We start from the raw sequence: 22,246 nt of genomic DNA, 5'->3' as shown, positions 1-22,246 counted from the left end.
TTATAGTTTCCATATGTTGTGTCTGTTATAGTTTCCATATGTTGTGTCTGTTATAGTTTCCATCTGTTGTGTCTGTTATAGTTTCCATCTGTTGTGTCTGTTAAAGTTTCCATCTGTTGTGTCTGTTATAGTTTCCATCTGTTGTGTCTGTTATAGTTTCCATCTGTTGTGTCTGTTATAGTTTCCAACTGTTGTGTCTGTTATAGTTTCCATCTGTTGTGTCTGTTATAGTTTCCAACTGTTGTGTCTGTTATAGTTTCTATCTGTTGTGTCTGTTATAGTTTCCATATGTTGTGTCTGTTATAGTTACCATATGTTGTGTCTGTTATAGTTTCCATCTGTTGTGTCTGTTATAGTTACCATCTGTTGTGTCTGTTATAGTTTCCATCTGTTGTGTGTTGACATTCTACGTTGTAACACTAATGATGGTTTTAACATATCTTTGTGTCCTAACACCATGTTAAAAAGCTCCTATCAGAATGATGTCTTTGTCTGTGTACTCTGTGTTTATTTTTTGTACAAGTGTTTATAAATTGTTTTCGTCCTCCCGTTTACCGGTTGGAGCATAGATGTTTATTACTGTTGTTGATGATGTGTTGTCTGATATTGTTTCGCTGGTTAGTCTTTACTCGGTGTCAGTTTTCCTCCCGAGAAGATTTGTTTAATCTGGAGTCATGAAAAATGTATGTGCAACAACATTTGAAAGATCCAAGTAACCCCACCAGGATAAAATACCCGACAGAGGGGGGGGGGGGGGGGAGGGGGGAGAGGGCTCCAACCGCCCGAAGAGATGCCTGGAAAAATTGTGGTGACATCTGACATTGTGACGCCAAACCCAATAAAAAACGATTGTCATTATTTATTTAGACGTGTGTTTTCATGCTTTTAAGTTTGCAAAATGATGAATAAGTTCCTTGAAATAGACCTACATTTTAGCTGCTACTAGATGGTCAAGTTACTTAAAGTTTGGCAGTAGCAAAAGCAGAAGGGAGGGTGGACACAATTTAAGTTCCCCCCCCCCCCCCCACACACAATTTTAAGCAAACACATTACTGAAACAACAACATAACAACTGTAATGTTATGTAGACCAAAACTAAATATCACATTAAAAAAATCAACGCAAGGTCTATAGCCTACTTCTTGGTTTACTTCGGCGTCTACCTCAGCGCCATGCATGTGAGAGGGACTTTTTGTCACAAGGTCGGTCCACTTTAGTGCCTGTATATCTACTGTTTGTGTTATTTCTGATGGATTTAGACCATCAACTACCCACACATCGCTTCTGTCTAACGGGAATAGCTATAATTGGTTTCATAACAAATTGACATCATCATAATAAGCAAATAAATAATGCAATTTAAAAAAATGCCATCACAGACATCAAAATCTCCCTCCCTATTACTGTAGAATGTTAAAGAATGTTTATCCTAACTAGCTTATTCGCTGGAGGACGTCCTTTATTCTATCTTGCTTATTCCCTGGAGGACGTCCTTTATTCTAACTAGCTTATTCCCTGGAGGACGTCCTTTATTCTAACTAGCTTATTCGCTGGAGGACGTCCTTTATTCTATCTTGCTTATTCCCTGGAGGACGTCCTTTATTCTAACTAGCTTATTCCCTGGAGGACGTCCTTTATTCTAACTAGCTTATTCGCTGGAGGACGTCCTTTATCCTAACTAGCTTATTCGCTGGAGGACGTCCTTTATTCTATCTTGCTTATTCCCTGGAGGACGTCCTTTATTTTATTTAGTAATCGATTTTAGTGTCTCTCTGTGTGGCGCTTATTAAAACGAATATAGGCGCACTGGATTACACGACCGCCGGCTGGTGCACCTGTGCAATTTGACCGCTGAATAAAGTAGTAGCACTGACCCGCTGCGTCGGACACCAATCAACGAGACTGAGCTTTAAATATAGCCGCTGGGAAACTCTGGATGGCGAACCGCACCGATTTACTGCCGGCAGGCCGCCTTAATGTGCGTCCTCCGAAATAAAATAAAAAATTAATGGCAGAAATCTTACCAAAAGTCTGAGTTTCTTTAAGGCACCTTTTCACAAAAGTTGTGAAAAAATAAAAACACTGCCTGGAGAATTCTCAACGAGTTCCCAAAGTTTCTTGGATGAAAACCAAAAACGTACAGTGTTAGCAACACCACATTGATTAAAGATTAATTAGATGAACAAATGAAATGTATTTAAGGTAAAATATATTATTAAAACTTTGACAAATGTTGGTTGTTTATTAAGATGGGATGTCGAGGAGGGTAGACATTTGGGAGGGAGTTGCAGGTTTGTATATGTGGGGTATAAAATTGAGGTTTGTAGCCATGCATTTCAATTTACCGGGGTATGCGCGGTTTTTTCACTATTTTTTTCCAAATTAATATCTAAAGCGCTTTGAATACTTTTATCATGTTTGGGATATAAAAGTATTGAACAGCTAAAAAATGGTTGAAAACAATTTTGCTTTTCATGGTAACCCAAAAATCCTCCGCCAGATGAAATTTTGGTACTTTTAAAAAGGCTAATGCTTTTTTATTACTTTCTCGTGTATACGAAGTATAGAGAAAGTATTGTAATCGTGCACAAAAATCACTTGAAATTTTAACAATTTTCACCGTATTACACCTCAGTCCTTCATCACATCCGAAGTATAGAGGACTTATTTTAATCGGGCAAACATTATCAATCCAGATTTATCAAAATTAAGAGGTTTTATACGTAATCAAGTCTGAAAAACTGGACTTTGCAATTCTGTCCGTATGTCTCTGTGTCTGTGTGTCTGTGTGTGTGTGTGTCTGTGTGTAAACACGATTATTTGAGTACCGTTACAGCTAGGTTGTTGAAATTTCATATATACGTATTTTATCAAAATCGTAGATCCATATTATCTTTTGAGCGATTTCCGATAACCGGAAGTTGTACTTTTTCTACCACGAATTTTTCAAGAGCCTATAACTTGAGTACTATTTCACAACTGAGTCAGTGAGCGATTTGTCGTCATAGTGTGTACAGTTTTTTTTTTTTAAAGTTAAGCGTTTCACATACAGTAGCTATCACACAATTGTACCGAGGTTATCCAAACTTGTGTAGCAGTTACACACTTTAAAATAGTGAGGCTATCAAAACAAACCTTTGCTGTCGTAAAATGTATGTAACAGATATTCCTCAAGGGGAGGAGATATATTTGTTTAGATTAGGACTTGTTAGGTCAGTAGCTAGAAACATGTTGAAAGATTAATAACCTGACCAATGAGAAGTTAGATGATAAGTCATGTGAGGCTGAGCAGGAAGTTTAGAATTAGATCGTTGCGTAGTTGGAGGTTATAGTTGAATTGTTGCAGTTCAGTAGTGTATTTACAGATGAATGGGCTTTAGAATGTAGAGTTCCACAATAACAGCTGATATCCGTTAATGTTGGGTGCACATGAAAATTTAGCATATATAACACATACATTACAAATGATTAAGTGTGGGCGCTATCCCACAGCCGTCTTGGTTTGTATTTGATGTTTGATGAGTTGATATGGCCGCCTCTAGGGCCATCAATCTACCCTAACCAAATGACTAGGATCCGCGTAATAAATAACCGATATTACACTTTGATCTTAGCCAAAAAGCCGAAAAGCAAACTGATTTAATGTATACATTTCTGAACAAAATTGTGTCAACAGGAACATGTTAGATATACACCATTAGGTCTAGTTTAAGAATACATTGATTTGATATATAGAGGTGCTTTAAATATGTCTTATATGAAATGATGTGTATTAAATTGTTCAATTCAAGAAAATTATTCAACACATACATTAAGGAAACCACTTAACAGTGTGTCTTGTGAATGCAAACATAAATACATAAGTATCAAATATCGTTTAATATAAAAAGAGAAATACACCTTTTTTTTTAATTGCCATCATTAATGTGTTTTGTTAAACTTGAATTTGCTTTTGTTTTTTTTTTAATATCGCACTTAAGATCCTGTTCACTAAAAGTTGATTCTTAAGCATCATGTACATAACATATCGACTAGCAGGATAACATAAATCATGTTCATAACATATTGACTAGCTGGATGTAGGCAAATATAACCGAAGTGCAGTTATGGAAACGACACAACCGTTATTCAGTAAATGTCTGTATGTAGTCGTAGATGTGAACACTATGTTATCTCCTTTTCAAAAAGTGAGTGGATGTTCTAATGAATGCACGTGACATTACGTTAAGAAGCTTTAGTTTTAGTGTGTCGTTATATTAAAACAACATTTAACTTAGGTTTAGATCTAGGTTACCAGTACATGCAGTGTATTTTATTATTGTGTATAAGGGATTTACTACATGCAAAAAACATTTCTAATACATGCCCATATTATTTGTATAGAGATTTAAAGATAGACTAGCTGCAAAGTATATTTATGCAACTTTTAACACATGTGTATAGTAGTAGACAAACAGCCATAATATGAGTCTTGATAAGGTACTAGGTGTGGTGAATCAAAAAATTGTAAATGTGATGGTGTTTGTAATGTGGGTGTGTGATGGTAATGATGTGAGGGGTGGATAGTTTTTGCATTAGAAAGTTAAATGGTTATGGTGTGGGTGATAAAGTAAAGAATTATTTAATGAGGTGAGTGACGATAAACATTGTGGAGTAGATTGCGTGGTTATATTGCTGTTGGTAGTGATGTCTTCTATAGGACACAATTGCAGTAACAGATAATGTATAATGATAGATGGTGACATCGCCATTATATCATCGTCGCTTGTCTTGGAAGGCAGCCATTTCAGCATGCCCCTTTGCCCAGATTTATCGGCGTGGGTTATTGATATTCTCTGTACTCTGTATCTGGATGTTACCCCGGGTGGCAAATCTCTGTGAAATTCTTTTAGGTGCATTTTCTCATATAGTTCCTTTGATCTAATGGTGACATATCATTTACGCAGAGTCCCTTAGTTACACAGACCTTCAAATTCAGCTGGTGATAGGCTACATAACATACATAGCTCTCTTTTTAGTTCGTCAGCTGTGAGGGTAGCTAAAGAAAAACCCTCTTCTAAGAAAATCTCTAGAGTTTTTATGCGCATGTCCTGTCATGCCAAACTTAGGCAGGAATAGCCGTTTGATGTATTTTTCCGACATAGTTGTGCGTGAGGCCCATCCGGGGCCAGGCAACACACACAAAAAAGAAAAAAAAGTAAAAGTACTTACAATGTATAAAATGTGAAAAAAACAACACACACTCATACGGTTCCAAATGGAAATACACACAAGTTTAAATAAGTAGAGATGAAATTAATCCCATCGTAAACAGAAGTGCTCTTTTTTTTAGTGTAAATATAACAACATATAATAACCAGAGATAAATCTTTGCAGAAAGCAGAGTAAACATTTTACGAAACGATCCAAGATAAAAAAGTAACTACATCATATTGAAACATTTGTACGATAAAACGAATATACAATAATAAGATTTTACATGTGCACATCAAACGTATTGAAATGTACGTTTTATTAAAACTATATTTTATGTTCTAAAATTTATTTTTAAAAAGTTATTTTAATGAATTGTGAATTATTCTTTATCTGTAACTACTTTTTTGCGCAAAGTTATTGAGTTGATTCCCTTGATTGTTTAATTGCTATTGAGGTTTATAATTTTCACAGGTTTATATTAGCAAATAATGCAATAATATATCAAAGAAACTTTGTATTAAAATATTAAAATAATATTAATACATATTTCCTTGTACACCTGCATATATTATTAAATTCAATTCTAAGCACACGTCTAGGGTTGAAAACGTTGCAGTAATACAATAACCATATCGTTAAGAATAACACTTTTATCAATACAACATGTATGTATCGATATTATGTTGTTGTGTATTGTGTTAGGAGGAGTGAATTATGTGTGAGCGATCAATCATTATATTTCATGTTTTTTGTTTATTTTGGAGATGGATCACTGACTGGAGTTAGCGAATATTGGCTTTAAAAGTTGGCTGAATTTGATGTTCAGGAGCAACCATAAGCGAATACAAAACGTGATATCGCCCTAGAAGCGTGAGAATGTAGACGTGTGTTTAATTTTTTTTTCAACTATAAGCTATATATTATAAATAGACACACAAGGACTTTGTCATAAATAACAACATAGTATAAGCAAAAAAATAAATAAATAGATAAGTGACACTCTGGTCAATCTCTTCTACGTCTTCGTTCTTAGTTGAAAGGGATCCCCTCCAACACAATTTAGTATAGGTGTCAACTGGTTATGTGCCATTGAAGCCATTGACTCCGATTCCAACCTACTTTTATTTTTGTATTTTATTCCATAGCCTTTACCGACTCGACAACGCCGACCCCTTCTGTTCAATCAACAACTACAGCCACATCTAACTCAATAAACAATCATGCAATCATTTTCGGAATGCATTACACACAAAAAGTATTTGGCTTAATAAATATAATGACATCCACTATTTTTTTTTCTAACATCACACACATCTACTCACAACTTTTGCTCAGAGTACAGATCCATCTCTTAAATCACGTTACCCTAACGTTATTGAATAATTCTAAAACAAAACACACAGCCAACACTATGAGGCTAGCCCTACAACACGCTGAAATAGATCATACAATATATTCGTCTACTGACTGAGGACAAAACAAATCAACATTGATCTCTTTATTTCCGTTATCCAAAGCAATTAAGTGGGATATCCATACAAATCATGTTATCGATCCATTTTATCAGCAAATGTTATACACACAATGACGTATAGTCATATATAATCTACTAGGTATTAAACATGTGTTTTTACTTTAGGGTTAGTTTTAGGCCGAGAATTCTAATAGAAATAGAGAAGCGATATATTTTTGAGTCATCGAAATAAACTTGAATTTAAAACAGACAGGACATAAAAAAATTGTTTTTCTTTAATATGTTTAATGGTTTTTGATGTATCCATATATTAATATAATTTTCTTTATAGAACAAAATAGCAGAAAGACGCAATTAGAAGTTAAGGTTGCTATAGAAATAACGAAAATATGTGAAATTAGAATACATTTTTAATTCGCTATTAAATTTTATAGATCCAAACTTTAGCGTCAATTTTGAGAATCCTTAGATTCAAACAAACAAAAATGAAAAAGAAAACGAGATGATTAATTTTTTGTTCACGTTTATAATTTTACAAGAAATTTGCGACACATTTTTTTTCCTCACTTCCAAACAAACAATCAACAACTTTTTATCTGATAAAATAAAGAGAAAATAAATTTAAAGCGTAACAAAACTCTACAATAATGTCAAGAAATATTTTAAGGGCAGACATCATTCAAGCGCAATATTTGTTTACATTCTAGAAAAGACAAACAACCAACAGACGCCATGTTTGTTTACATTCAGTACAAAATAACACATCGCGAGTCCGTGTCCACCCCACTATAATTTAATCCACTTGAGTTTGCTCCACTGTGGGGATGTTCAGACAAGACATACCCCAGTATGTAGACCCAAGCCCCACTGCTACCCGGACATGTACAAGTTGTGTACGTGTACTTGGTCTCTATATACCCCGACCTCTGCCTGTGTACCCAGTGACCTACAGAGACCTGCTTAGAACAGCCATGAGGATGTGACACTATAATGGTCAGCTTGTCCACATCTCTACGACTCTTGTATTTGTCCATTACTTCACATTGATCACCAAACCGCCTCTTCATCTCCTTCAGTTTTTCAGCTACATCTACGTCGTGTGTCACACAATCGAACCAACACGTGTCTTTCTCAGTGGGGTCTAGATCACCCACCATCCACCCATAAATCTTGACCACTGGACTTTTATCATCATCAAACCATAACCTACAGCTGGACTGTCTCGCCTCACTATCATCAAAAACCACATGCTTGGCTGTCATCACAGCAACCCTCCACCACACTTTGCTGGGTGTGTCCGAGTGGTCACATTCAGGACATGGACAAGTTCTGTAGGGAGGCTTTAACTGGACCATCCCCTCTGTGTACTTGTACACTGCCCACACCTTCCCTGTCCCTGTCCTTAGTGAGTTCTGTCCCCTGGTGTTGTAACAAGGATATGGATCTTTAGTGCCTGGTACAAACTCTGGTCTGTCTGGACTGGTGAACTTAACGGCTATCCTGACAGTTATGTCAGCCAGCGCTTTTGTGAAGTTAAGCACATCGTTGTCATGGTAACCAGAAGGAAAATGTGCAAGACTTAACTGATTTACAGGTACAAAGTTTTTATGGCCAGGATTTTTCTTGCAGTTTGCCAAGTGTGTGTGTAGATCTATCTCACCTTGACCTTCAAGACATTCGTGTACTTCATGTGTACCTGTGCAGGTATTCAAAACAATGTTACTACTGTAAACATTTCATTAGCTGTTTAACTTTGACAAACATAAAACATGAAAAACAACCTCCAATCGTCACAACCATCTCAACCTTCACCATCTTAAGATACCCATCCAGTAAACATTTCAAACTACAGAATGTTCCAACATAAGGACTTCACCAGCACAAAACATTTTAAGCATGCAGGTAGATGTTTTTTAGGACCACTTTTTCACAAACAAATGGACGTTACCTCTAAAATATGTTGAGATGTCTTCTTCATTGGCCATACTGTTGTGGTCATCTAGACTATCCTCTCCACTGGCCATATTGTTGTGGTCATCTAGACTATCCCCTCCACTGGCCATATTGTTGTGGTCATCTAGACTATCCTCTCCACTGACCATACTGTTGTGGTCATCTAGACTATCCAACTTAGTTCCTGTTAAATAAACCACAACGCAACGATTTGACACATTGTCTACATCAGCACGAAACCATGGCTGTACATTTGATTAAGTTAAAAGATAATTAACAAACTTACCTGTAACTTGATGTGACAGATCTCTACTGGCCTTTACTGTAGTCTTATGGTCATCTGTGGCAACTGTTTGATTGAAATAACCTTGACCTTCACAATAGATTTAGCAGCCGTCAGTCACTCTGTTATAGTTACAAATTTTTTGACTTTTTAAAGAAAGAAGTTTATATGGTAGCTTGAATAGTCATCAACCAGTGTTTCTTTACAAACTACATAACAATAGCCACTGGTCAATGATATGGCACACAGAATACAGCATGATGGTCAGCTTTAGAGAATAATTAAAAAAATAATCTTAGTCTAGACCAACATACCAGATAGAGTGAAACTGACCTTTGAACTCCCCACTTGACTTAAAGCCATCAGACAGCACACACCACTATGGAAAATCCTTCAAGCTCTGGAGAGAGAAATAAAATAGAACTACAGATTAACATCATTTATGATGGAACTGTCATTAGCATAGAACTACAGAATGACATCATTTATGATGGAACTGTCATTAGCATAGAACTACAGAATGACAACATATATGATGGAACTGTCATTAGCATAGAACCATAGAATGACAACATTTATAATGGAACTGTCATTAGCATTGAACCACAGAATGACATCATTTATGATGGAACTGTCATTAGCATAGAACTATAGAATGACATCATTTATGATGGAACTCACATTAGCATAGAACTATAGAATGACATCATTTATGATGGAACTGTTATTAGCATAGAACTACAGAATGACAACATTTATGATGGAACTGTCATTAGCATAGAACTACAGAATGACAACATTTATGATGGAACTGTCATTAGCATAGAACTACAGAGTGACAACATTTATGATGGAACTGTAATTAGCATTGAAGTACATTATGACAATATTTATGATGGAACTGTCATTAGCATAGAACTACAGAATGACAACAGTTATAATGGAACTGTAATTAGCATTGAAGTACATTATGACAATATTTATGATGGAACTGTAATTAGCATTGAACTACAGATTGACAACATTTATGATGGAACTGTCATTAGCATAGAACTACAGTATGACAACATTTATGATGGAACTGTAATTAGCATTGAATTACATTATGACAATATTTATGATGGAACTGTCATTAGCATTGAACTACAGAATGACAACATTTATGATGGAACTGTCATTAGCATAGAACTACAGAATGACAACATTTACGATGTAACTGGTATTAGCATAGAACTACAGAATGACAACATTTATGATGGAACTGTCATTAGCATAGAACTACAGAATGACAACATTTATGATGGAACTGTCATTATCATTGGAGTACATTATGACAATATTTATGATGGAACTGTAATTAGCATTGAACTACAGAATGACAACATATATGATGGAACTGTCATTAGCATAGAACTACAGAATGACAACATTTATGATGGAACTGTCATTAGCATTGAACTACAGAATGACATCATTTATGATGCAACTGTCATTAGCATAGAACTACAGAATGACAACAGTTATGATGGAACTGTCATTAGCATTGAAGTACATTATGACAATATTTATGATGGAACTGTCATTAGCATAGAACTAAAGAATGACAACATTTATGATGGAACTGTTATTAGCATAGAACTACAGAATGACAACATTTATGATGGAACTGTTATTAGCATAGAACTACAGAATGACGTCATTTATGATGGAACTGTCATTAGCATAGAACTACAGAATGACAACATTTATGATGGAACTGTAATTAGCATTGAAGTACATTATGAAAATATTTATGATGGAACTGTCATTAGCATAGAACTAAAGAATGACAACATTTATGATGGAACTGTTATTAGCATAGAACTACAGAATGACATCATTTATGATGGAACTGTCATTAGCATAGAACTACAGAATGACACCACTGTCTAATGTTGCAGACCGGACTACGATGTCCGGTTGCTTAGTCGCCGGCCGAATACGTTGCTGGCACTGGCTCTAGCCAATAAGGCCACATGGTGTACCACTTAAAGACGTGAAGTAAAAGGGCATTAATTTCTGCAATAAATTTTATAGGCTAATGGCGTCACAGTGATATTTTTAGTTTAGTCTTACTTACACTTTATGTTGCTGACAACACAATATATCTATAGATCTAGAACTGCAGGTTTTTTTTTTATGTTGGCTGAAATTCTGGCATTTTAGTTTCATAGTTTTAAGGCTAGTGTAGTCATTAGTTATACCAGCTATGCATACATTAGAAAAATGAGTAATACAAAAACTATTGACGTGAATACATGACAAACCTTATCTAAGTCTGTTGTACACGGTTGACCAATGCTAAGAAATGGCTGCTGACTTTTTAAACGGTTTTTCACACAGCCTGACTCAGTGGGCGTTACCAATGACGCAGTAAGTGGAGTGGACCATTTAGCAAAACACATCCTTGTCTGTGCTACATGTGTAAACCTCTTGTAAGTCTATTCGGAAAGGGGGGTGATATAGCTAATTATTCTTCTAAATTCAACATTTAGTTTATTATTTTTAATGTATGTTTAGTTTGTATTTTAAACAATATTTTATAACTAGCATGTTGTTCCTCTACAATTTGAATTTTAAAATAAAACGTATTTAAATAAACCGGGAGTGATCTCCCCTAAACTTTCTCGAATATTCTTATATGAAACAACAGGGGATGGCAACTCGAAATATAGGCACGAATTTAATCCATTTTAAATACTTAACCTTTTATAAATAGAATACAATCTTTTAGAAAAAAGAATAGCACACCAAGTGAACGCCAAATAAAGATGTTCATAATAGTGCGCAATATAATTAGTACTATATCAATTTACATGCGGTTTTTTTTGAGAAATCGGAAATAGCGTAAATTAGTACTTCCATTCAACGGAAAATTACGCAAAATTTGACAGAAGGTAGAGAATTTTCTCTTTTACTTACATGTGAAATTTCATTTATATATTTGAAAAAGTACTTAAGTTTTAGGCTTTTGAAAAATTCAAAGTAGAAAAAAGTATCACTTCTGATTATCGGAAATCGCTCAGAAGTTGAAACGGATCTACGATTTTGATAAAATACGTATATATATATGAAATTTCATCAATCTAGCTGTAACTGTACTCAAGTTATCGTGTTTACACACACACACACACACACACAGAGACACACAGACAGACACACAGATATACGGGCAAGATTTCAAAATTATGTTTTTCCGTATTAGTGAGGTGTAAAACTTCGAGATTTGTAAAAATCTCGATTTTTTTGCACGATTACAATACTTTCTCTATACTTCGTATATACGAGAAAGTAAAAATAGAAATGCTTCACATCAACGATCGTAAAAATATAGTTTACGTTTTTATTTATTTAAAATAGCTTTACAAATATCAATGTCTTACATCTGGCTGTGCTCTACCAACTTAAAAAATCTTTTTACTTCAATGTTTGTAGCTATGGGACACAACTAGCTGGGTAGGGGCAGAAGGTGAGACTATCGATGGTTCTCAGGTTATTTTTTAAGAGAGGTGGTGTTGGATTAAAATAACACGATAAATAGTCTAGGCGCAAAGAGGATGTGAATTTTGTTTTCGTGAAATAAGCCAACATATTTTTATCAATATCATTATGCAGATACAGCTTAATATATAACAAGTTCGTGTATGTTGTATACAAAATAGTGGAAGTTTATGCGGAAGCAATGTAAAACCCAAATCGTCTGGATAAATTCCATTTTTCTATTTAACTCCTGCCAAAAAAAAACAACTGTAACGTGGTATATGTAGCACACAGACCGCCCCTGTCTCAAAACCCAAATAAGTTTGACATTTACAACATAAAACTGGTAAATTGTGTATATCATTTTTTTTATTAGCTTTGTTCGTGTATTGTTGTCGACTAGTACATTGATGGGGTTTGCTTTTTAATGTGTAAATTATGTTGTGTTTAAAATGCTAAATGCTTCACACTTTGGTTTTATGATATCTGATGTTCTGTAGACGTGACCTGTTGTCCTGTAGAGTGGCCACTTGTCCTGTACGGTCATATGTTGTCCTCTTCAGTGACCTAGATTCTGTTTCCGTGGCCTTACGTCCTGTTTCTGTCCGTGAGAGACTGGCATGTTGCCATTACTTAATCCTGTCCTGTCGGTGTAAGTCTGACTGAGTTGTTTAGTGCAAGTGTGTAGAAATTATGAATATGTATGCTAACAAGTTTTAGTATTGTTCGTCATTATGTTGCTTCACATGATAGATTTGTTTCAACATAATCTGTATAGAACCTGATCCTCACGTGGATGTACAAAAAAGCGTAACATCGTTTTCCCTTACATACAGTTGTCAAGAGTTTAAAGTTGTAGGCCTATAGTTGTTCATTTCTTTTTTATCAACAAGAAAAGATCATTTAAAAAATATTTCCCAACAGGACTCTACTTTACAGATATATGTGTTGTGTAAAGAGGCCGACACTAACTTCTGCCCTTCTGCCTAAACCTCTAATACAAAACACTGACACCATTTTTAAAAAAACGTAAACATAAAAATACCAATGTATTTCCACTTAACTTTTTTGTCAATCTTAAAGCGAAGTGTTGTATAAAAATAGACGTTTCGCGTCATCTAGAGAGATTCTTGTGTTATCTCCTTAGCACATCAATTGTGAAAACTGAACTGGTTTAAAATCTCATTACAAGTGGGTTTTTGTCAGTCTGTTGTTTAAATGAGACTTTACTGTAGTGGGGTTTTTAATATGACGTGTCCAACTGGTCAGTATCCAACTGGTCAGTATCCAACTGGTCAGTATCCAACTGGTCAGTATCCAACTGGTCAGTGTCCAACTGGTCAGTATCCAACTGGTCAGTATCCAACTGGTCAGTATCCAACTGGTCAGTGTCCAACTGGTCAGTATCCATCTGGTCAGTATCCATCTGGTCAGTATCCACCACGTGATCTGTCAGTGTCCACCATGTGATCTGTCAGTGTCCATCATGTCACGTGTAAGAGTCTTGCTTGTCATTTATCAAGAATCATCTTATCAACTGCTTTATCCCATTGTGATTTTTGTAATTTACTTTTGCAAACGTTTACTCCTCAATTTACAATTATTACAATTTAACTTACAATTATACGTCAACATAAAATAAAAAAAATCAACTTATAGTTACACCTCAGCTTACAAACACAGCTCAACATCCAGCCCACAAACCACTATATCTAACCTTTATACAAATAGAAGCTATTACGTGTGAATAAATAGCCTACACTGATAAGCAGATAAGATAGTTTTAAAACATCGATAAAAAAAAAACTTTCTAGAGAAAGATATACAGGCAAATTTTCATACACATAAGAGAAGAATCTTTGCTTAATTAATTGTTTGAGTGTTATCTATTGCTCATGGTCATTGTCAAAATAAAAATGAGCAGCCGTGTTTTAAAAGTAAATTAGTAAATTTAATTTAGCCTCACCCTCCGCTTCACCCCCACCTTGTTTTAATCAATTCTAGGTGGTTATATATTACAACATTCATTACCTTGATTGATAACATAAATGACATCACGTCTGTCACTTATCGTCATAAAAAAGCAGACCCCACATTCAAAAAGACGTCACACCCCTCAGACGTTTTTGTGTTTTAAAAACTCCGATTTCGGCTAAGCATGGGTCTGAAAACTATTCCTTCATATATTGGTGTCACAAGTGAATTCTACACCTACCTAACTCTACTTTACCTCCCCAGTGTCCCACCAAGTCACAGACAACATGTTTTTTTTTTAATTTAGAAAAAAATTCGGTCGGGCATGGCACTGACCACACTATCTCTTCATATACTGAAGACACAGAATCAGGTAAACTCTACTTCATTTGCCCTGTGTCGCGTCTAGTCCCGATAGGCAACTTTATCATTCACATCTAAATATATATATATATATATATATATATAACATTGACATGATGTAAACAAAATCTTTCAATACCAGTTGCACATAGTCCAGTAATGGAAATGAGAATAAGTTAGGACACGTTTCTACTAATACGTATTTAAAAAACAGATAATAGGTGTAACAACATTTGTCCGTTTAGTTTACAGCACCTAGTCTTGGGACAGCGTGGTCCGATAGCATGGCAAAAAAATCTGTTTAATCGTCCAATGTTGTTGCCGCAATAGTAAATTACGCTTGGAAAAGTATCCATCTAATCATAACCACCTCAGTCAGAATATTGTTATTGTTGATCAAAAATGTAATGTAAATATAGTTTTTATTTATTAAGCCATGGTATATTTTTAAAATAATCTCTCTCTCTCTCTCTCTTTTTCCCGTTTGTGACTAATATAGAGCAGATGAAGTAGAGTTCATCAGTTTTAATGACTTCGGCATACAAGCGGATAATGTGGTCAGCACTATGCCCAGCCGCCTTTATTTCACAAACGTGAGCTAAGTACCCATCATATCTGGGTGGTCTCGGGGACGTTCTACTGATTTGAACCCGGATTCGCACTCAAGACTTCTGGGTTAGCTGCCTAGCTCTCGATCGTTAGATCACGCCTCCCTTTTATAATTTGAATGCAATTTTTTGAAATGTTGAGGTTTGGCTTGATGATTAATATATTTGGCGTATTAAGTACATTAATAGTTTTTGTCAACAGTCGCCGCATATTGTATTGATGGACATAAATGATTGGTTAATACCCTTGAAGATAAATAAGAGCCTTTTCTAATATACGCCTGCGATTTGTTAATTCATTGGCCATTTCTAAATGGTTTTGCTAAACACCTGAATTAAATGGTTGTTCTGTTGTATGCTTACAGGAAGAGTCTTTGAAACCCTAGTACATTACACCATTTCAGACCTTTAGATGTTGGGTAACAAAGTTGGCTCTTTCGCATCGCCTTGCCAGGTCCGGTGCTCTGATGCCATCAATGCTTCTGTAAACAAAATCTAGCCCAGTCCCACATATTGCCCAGGCACCTTAAATAGGGTACCAACACCCCCCCCCTCTCCCTTTCTCCCTTTCTCTTTTACCAGGGCTGCCTTCGAAAAGTCGCGGAATATATCTCGTGTCAATAATAACTAAGATTTTTTTTTACCAATTCATTGCCAAGCAAATCTTTTTAAAGGCCGATTATGTTAATACATGTTTTACATTCTTCTGTCCAGACATCAGACATCAGACATCAGACATCAGACATCAGACATCAGACATCAGACAACAGACATCAGACATCAGACATCAGACATCAGACATCAGACATCAGACATCAGACATCAGACATTAGACATCAGACATCTAATTTGTATGACCCGTGTCCGGAGGTCTTTATTAATATATTTGGTGTTCAATCCTCGCATCTAGAAAATACCATTAGGGTATGACAAAAATAAATTGTTAAGCTCCTTTTCTGCTATATGTAGCTTGCGTTCCATTATATGAAGAAAGTTTAACAGCATTTTCAATGCTTTTGTCACTCGAACATTTACAAAAATATATACTTCTCGTTTTAAATAGATATAAATAATTTTTTGAATCTTTCTACAAGTGTCACTTAAGTGAAAAGCTAGCAGGATAGAAAACTTCCCCATCAATCATCATGTCCACAAAGTAATTTAATGAATACATCTGTAATTGAGTTAGGTTTGGTTTGTTGAAGGGGCGTCTCTTGGTAGTGTACAAACAGGGGCTATGTTTTATTGAAAAAGAAAATTAAATTTAAAATGTTGATGACGGATAAAAAAAAAAACAATCATATGTTTTGACCTCATTATTTAAAACATAACTATTCTAGTCAGTAGAATATATTCATCAAAAAACATCAAAAATAAAATTTAGGCTACTTTTTTATACTGTGGTTAAGTGGGCTTGCTGTTCGAAAAATATTTAAATATATTACATGCCAAACAATTTATAAACGGATATAATTTTTTTTTCTAAATTTAGGTTAGCCTACGTTAGTATACGTAGTTAGGGAAGCCACAGTCGCTTGCTGTACAAAGATGAATGCTTATTCTTATCTAAAGCCTAGGGTGATGAGTAAATAATGTATAACATGTTTTCATTTATAAATGTCGATAAGCTATCCGTTTAATGCATGGCCATATATATATATATATATATATATATATATATATATATATATATATATATATATATGGGCTAGTGTCTTACAGCAACTGTCTTATGGGCTAGTGTCTTACAGCAACTGTCTTATGGGCTAGTGTCTTATAGCAACTGTCTTATGTGCTAGTGTCTTACAGTGTCTTAGGAGCTTTACATACACAATGATAATGTATAAGATGTCTTGAGAATGACAGCGAGAATCATTTTTAAAAAAAAAACTTGCCAACGACATCTCCAAACCTTCAGAGATCTTCATACTGAATAGAACAATTGAAAACAAAAGTTTAAAATGGCAGGTATTAACCTAAATCAAAAGATGAACTATGGTGCTCTTATACCAAACATTACAACAGTAAAATAAAGAGAGCGGGTGCAATAAATGTAGGATGTGAAATAGTTCTAAATTAATCAACCACAATAAAACCATGAGCTATAAACATTGTAAGCAAATAATATCAGGTAATGTTAGCCAGTGTATGAAGATGGAGGTTTAGAACTGTTTATTGATAGCAGGTAATGTTAGCCATTGTATGAAAATGAATGTTTAGAACTGTTTATAGATAGCAGGTAATGCTAGCCACTGTATGAAGATGGAGGTTTATAACTCTTTATTACTATATAAATAGTCAGCTGGTGAAATGTTAGATTGATTTATGTTTCACATCAAATGTGTAAAAGGAACAACACAAAAAATGGTACGTCTAACCCAACTGTGCTCTTACACCTTACTTACGTGCCCAGGTAACCATCAGACAGTATATGTACAATACAGTTCAATCTTCTGTTCTGATGTTGGTTTAATTTCATCAAAAGTATTACAATAGATTTTAATAAACATTTTATAAATGAGCCAAGTACAATCTTAATTTTTTTTTTCTTTTTATTATTTTGTTGCTTCGTGTCATCTGTGTCTACTGTGAGACACTGTACATTTTAGTTCAATTTTAACAAAAGACTTTCAGTAATAAAAACTTTAACGACATTAGCTTTTGACTTAAGTGTTAAGTCATATCAAGGTGTAAATAATGACTTAAGTGTTAAATTGTAAAGTCAAGTACAGTCATATCAAGGTGTAGATCATGACTTAAGTGTTAAATTGTCAAGTCAAGTACAGTCATATCAAGGTGTCAATCATGACTGAAATTTTAAATTGTCAAGTCAAATACAGTCATATTTAGGTGTCGATCATGACTTAAGTGTAAAATTGTCAAGTCAAGTACAGTCATAACACGATATCGATCATGACTTTAGTGTTAAATTCTCAAGTCAAGTACAGTCATATCAAGGTGTCGATCTATAGGACACATGAAGTAGTTTCTGTTTCTTGACAAATTTTAGCGTCAATATTGAGTCGCTATATCCAAACTTTAGCGTCACTATTTAGAGTCTCTAGATCCAAAGTTTAAACAAAAAAAAATTAGAAAGAAAACAAGTTGATTTAAAACTGTTGATTTACGTTTATATTTACAAGAAATTTGTGACACATTTTTTCTCCATTCCCAATAAAAAAATCAACAACTTTTTCTCTGATAAAAATAACGAGATAATTTATTACAAGTTAAATAAAGCTCTACAATAATGTCAAGAAATATTTTAAGAGCAGACACCCAACAGACTTCATGTTTGTTTACATTCCATACAAGAGCAGACAACTACAAGTATTCGTCCATCCACTCCCCACTATAATTTAATCCTAAAGAGTTAACTCCACTGTGGGGATGGAGAGACCTGCCACCCCCCAGTCTGTAGACCCAAGCCCCACTGCTACCTGGGCAGGTACAAGTTGTGTACGTGTACCTGGTCCCTAACCCCACCTCCTGCCTGTCCACCCAGTGACCTACAGAGACCTGCTTAGAACAGCCATGAGGATGTGACACTATAATGGTCACCTTGTCCACATCTCTACGACTCAAGTATTTGTCAATTACTTTACCACATAGATCATCAAACCGCCTCGTCATCTGCTCCAGTTTATCAGCTACATCTACGTCATGTGTCGCACACCACAACACACACCCGTCTATATCAGCTTTTGACGCAACCACCTTCCACCCATAAATCTTGACCACTGGACTTTTATCATCATCAAACCACAACCTACAGCTGGACTGTCTAGCCTCACTCTCATCAAAAACCACATGAGTGGCTGTCACCATATCAACTCTCCACCACACTTTACTGGGTGTGTCCGAGTGGTCACATTCAGGACATGGACATGTTCTGTAGGTATACCCCTTCATTCCCTCTGTGTACTTTGTCACCTCCCATACCGTCCCAGTCCCTGTACTCAGTGAGTTCTGTCCCCTGGTATCGTAGCAAGGGTAAGGATCTTTAGTGCCTGGTACAAACTCCGGTCTGTCTGTACTGGTCAACTTAACGGCTATCCTGACAGTTAGGTCAGCAATGGCTTTTGTGAGGTCATACACATCGTTGTCATGGTAACCAGATGGAAAATGTGCAAGACTTAACTGATTTAAAGGTACAAAGTTTTTATGGCCAGGATTTTTCTTGCAGTTTGCCAAGTGTGTGTGTAGATCTATCTCACCTTGACCTTCAAGACATTCTTGTACTTCATGTGCACCTGTACAGGTAAACAAAACAATTTTATTACTGTAAATATGTCATTAGCTGTTAAACTTTGACAAACATAAAACACGAAAACTACCAACAACCTCCAACTGTCACAACCATCTCAATCATTACCACGTTAAGATAATTATCCAGTAAACATTTCAAACTACAGAATGTTCAAACACAAGATGTTCTGCAGCACGAAACATTTTAAGCATACACATAGGTATTTTTAGCACCAATTTTAGACATTACCTGTAAAATATGTTGATATGTCCTCTCCACTGGCCATACTGTTGTGGTCAGCTTGACTATCCAACTTAATTCCTGTTAAATAAACCACAACACAAAGATTTGACATATTGTCTACATCAGCACGAAACCAAGGCTGTACACTTCATTAAGTTAAAAGATAATTAACAAACTTACCTGTAACTCGATGTGACATATCTCTACTGGCCTTTACTGTAGTCTTATGGTCATCTGTGGCAGCTGTTTGATTGAAATAACCTTGACCTTCACATCACATTCAGCAGCAGTCAGTTACTCTGTTATATTTAAACATATTTTGACGTTTTAAAGAAAGAAGTTAATCTGGTAGCTTGACTAGTCAGTCACTCTGTACAGTTAAAAGAAACAAGTTTATATATTGGCTTGACTAGTCATCAAACAGTGATTCTTTACAAACTACATATCGATAGCCACTTGTCAATGATATGGCAAACATAATTCAGCATGATGGTCAGCTTTAGAAGATAATAAAAATATAAATATAATCTTAGAGTAGTGTGAGGGGGGATGAATGGAAGATCTACCGCCAGTTTTGAGGGTGGGGGTTTTGAAGATGATAAAGTTCTTTATTAAATATTTACATAATCAACTTCATATCTACTAATCTACACTGTGCTACTACCACTTCTATCTAACTATTCCCTGGCTCTATATATGTCCGACCGTCTCTAAATTTCGCTACCTCTAATTATGATCGTTCTCTTTACTAGCTAACTATCAACTCCTACCTAGCTCTTCTTATCTCAACCGTCTCTAACCGATACCTAACACCAACTGATGGCCTAACTACAGACCCACGCTCCAGTGGTCAACTGATCGTCCCACGTGACCGGTCAGCTCCTGTACTTTTATTGGTCTCTCTAACCAACTGGCTATAAACTGTTTCTATTAATTTCTTCTACTTGAGCTAAATTATCGTCATCTCGGAGTGAAACTGACCTTTGAACTCCCCTCTTGACTATTAGACAACATTAGCCAGCAACACCACTATGGAAGATCCTTCACGATCTGGAGAGAGAAATACAATTATAGTGGAACTGTCATTAGCATAGAACTACAAAATTACAACATTTATGTTTGAACTGTCATTATCACAGAACTAAAGAATGAAAACATTTTTGATGGAACTTTCATATAATTATATATATATATATATATATATATATATATATATATATATACATATATATATATATATACCTACTCTTAAATTAATACTGTTGCTTTCTTTTAAAACGACATGCAGTTCCGCCTGTTCATTTAATGTATATTACTTTTATTACTGTTAAAAGACGTAAATTAAATTTTAAAAATTCCGAATACTTACAAGACTAAATATTAATACGTTTTTACTGCCGACAGACTTGTAGCAGCCATTTTTGATGTTTCTATATCTGGCTCTCGTTCGTGCCACGCAAGGCGAGAGATATAAATACCGACACGTTAATGGGAAATCCCGTTGTTTTTTTTTTTTTGCATTTAGGCTATAGGGCTGATAAGTAGGTCACCAACAAGTTATACGGCTCAATAAAACCAAGATGAGCCATATAACTGGTTGGTGACCTACTTACCTGCCCTGTAGCAACAAACTTTATTTATTTTTAATTTGATTGGTTGAAGTTGTATTTGTATCCAGCATCATCACACATGTCAGATTACAAGACATTTTTTAAAATAATTTCAAGAAGCAAAAATGATGAGCAGAATGAGGTTATATCAAGGTTGGATTAGTCGTCATAATTAACATTACAACAGATATCTATATCACGGACGAGTTTATGTAAACAAGTAGAGGGGTGGAAGCAGGTGTTGTAACTGAAATAGCAATGTTAACAGTAAGTGATATTTCAACGCCAAGGGTAGACAAAGTTACAGAATATAGTACAAGTAGAGACAGAGCAGTCAAACCCAAAGGGACCCGAGACAGCTTTACGGCTAAAGAAAAGTAGATAACCCGACCCCCCCCCCCCCCCCCCGCGCTTCCCCTGCTCTGGGTGGGTTATTAAACATTGAAAACTAGTTTTACAAGATCCCCCCTCCCCTCCCCACACGTATCCTGGAGAGGGAAGATAATAATAATTTAAAAACTCACGTCAATGAAATGACCTCATAACACATAGACAAAGACGATACTGTAGCGAAGGGTAAATAAAGCACATAAGGACTTAGGACGTGACAAACTCAACTGATAGCTCAGATAAACTCGGGGAATGTCTGAGCTACGGTGACCCAACTACACTCATACACACAGCGGACATGACCGTAGGGACCACGAGACGACAGCATCGAGACATGTATATTAAAAAAAAACTGTGTGTACACACCAAGACGACAAATCGCTC

The 22,246-nt window shown here is 35.5% G+C and overlaps 2 protein-coding genes across 4 annotated transcripts; both read right to left on the bottom strand.

The window, feature by feature from the left end:
* Positions 1 to 6,687: 6,687 nt before the first annotated feature.
* On the bottom strand, positions 6,688 to 11,298 carry LOC131937693 (uncharacterized). 3 transcript variants are annotated; one of them, XM_059295297.1, is made up of 6 exons: positions 11,213 to 11,298; positions 9,240 to 9,306; positions 8,910 to 9,028; positions 8,619 to 8,807; positions 8,331 to 8,366; positions 6,688 to 8,292 (listed from the first exon to the last, which is right to left on the bottom strand). In XM_059295297.1, the coding sequence occupies exons 4-6, from the start codon at positions 8,667 to 8,669 to the stop codon at positions 7,417 to 7,419; spliced, it is 963 nt and encodes a 320-aa protein (XP_059151280.1). In that variant the 5' UTR covers positions 8,670 to 8,807; positions 8,910 to 9,028; positions 9,240 to 9,306; positions 11,213 to 11,298; the 3' UTR covers positions 6,688 to 7,416. The 3 variants fall into 3 exon arrangements, with proteins under 3 accessions (XP_059151280.1, XP_059151278.1, XP_059151279.1); XM_059295295.1 differs by having other exon boundaries at positions 6,688 to 8,366; XM_059295296.1 differs by having other exon boundaries at positions 6,688 to 8,366; positions 8,619 to 8,752.
* A 6,687-nt stretch (positions 11,299 to 17,985) lies between these two features.
* Positions 17,986 to 21,319, bottom strand: LOC131937702 (uncharacterized). Its single transcript, XM_059295305.1, has 5 exons — positions 21,232 to 21,319; positions 20,844 to 20,912; positions 20,043 to 20,161; positions 19,869 to 19,940; positions 17,986 to 19,623 (listed from the first exon to the last, which is right to left on the bottom strand). The coding sequence occupies exons 3-5, from the start codon at positions 20,059 to 20,061 to the stop codon at positions 18,695 to 18,697; spliced, it is 1,020 nt and encodes a 339-aa protein (XP_059151288.1). The 5' UTR covers positions 20,062 to 20,161; positions 20,844 to 20,912; positions 21,232 to 21,319; the 3' UTR covers positions 17,986 to 18,694.
* Positions 21,320 to 22,246: the final 927 nt, after the last annotated feature.

Source organism: Physella acuta, unplaced genomic scaffold (assembly GCF_028476545.2).
Source record: "Physella acuta isolate Inbredline_101_S28 unplaced genomic scaffold, ASM2847654v3 ptg000218l, whole genome shotgun sequence".
In the NCBI taxonomy this organism is placed as follows: domain Eukaryota; kingdom Metazoa; phylum Mollusca; class Gastropoda; family Physidae; genus Physella; species Physella acuta.
The sequence above is the reverse complement of the archived record's forward strand: the minus strand, read 5'-3'. Positions and strand labels throughout refer to the sequence as shown.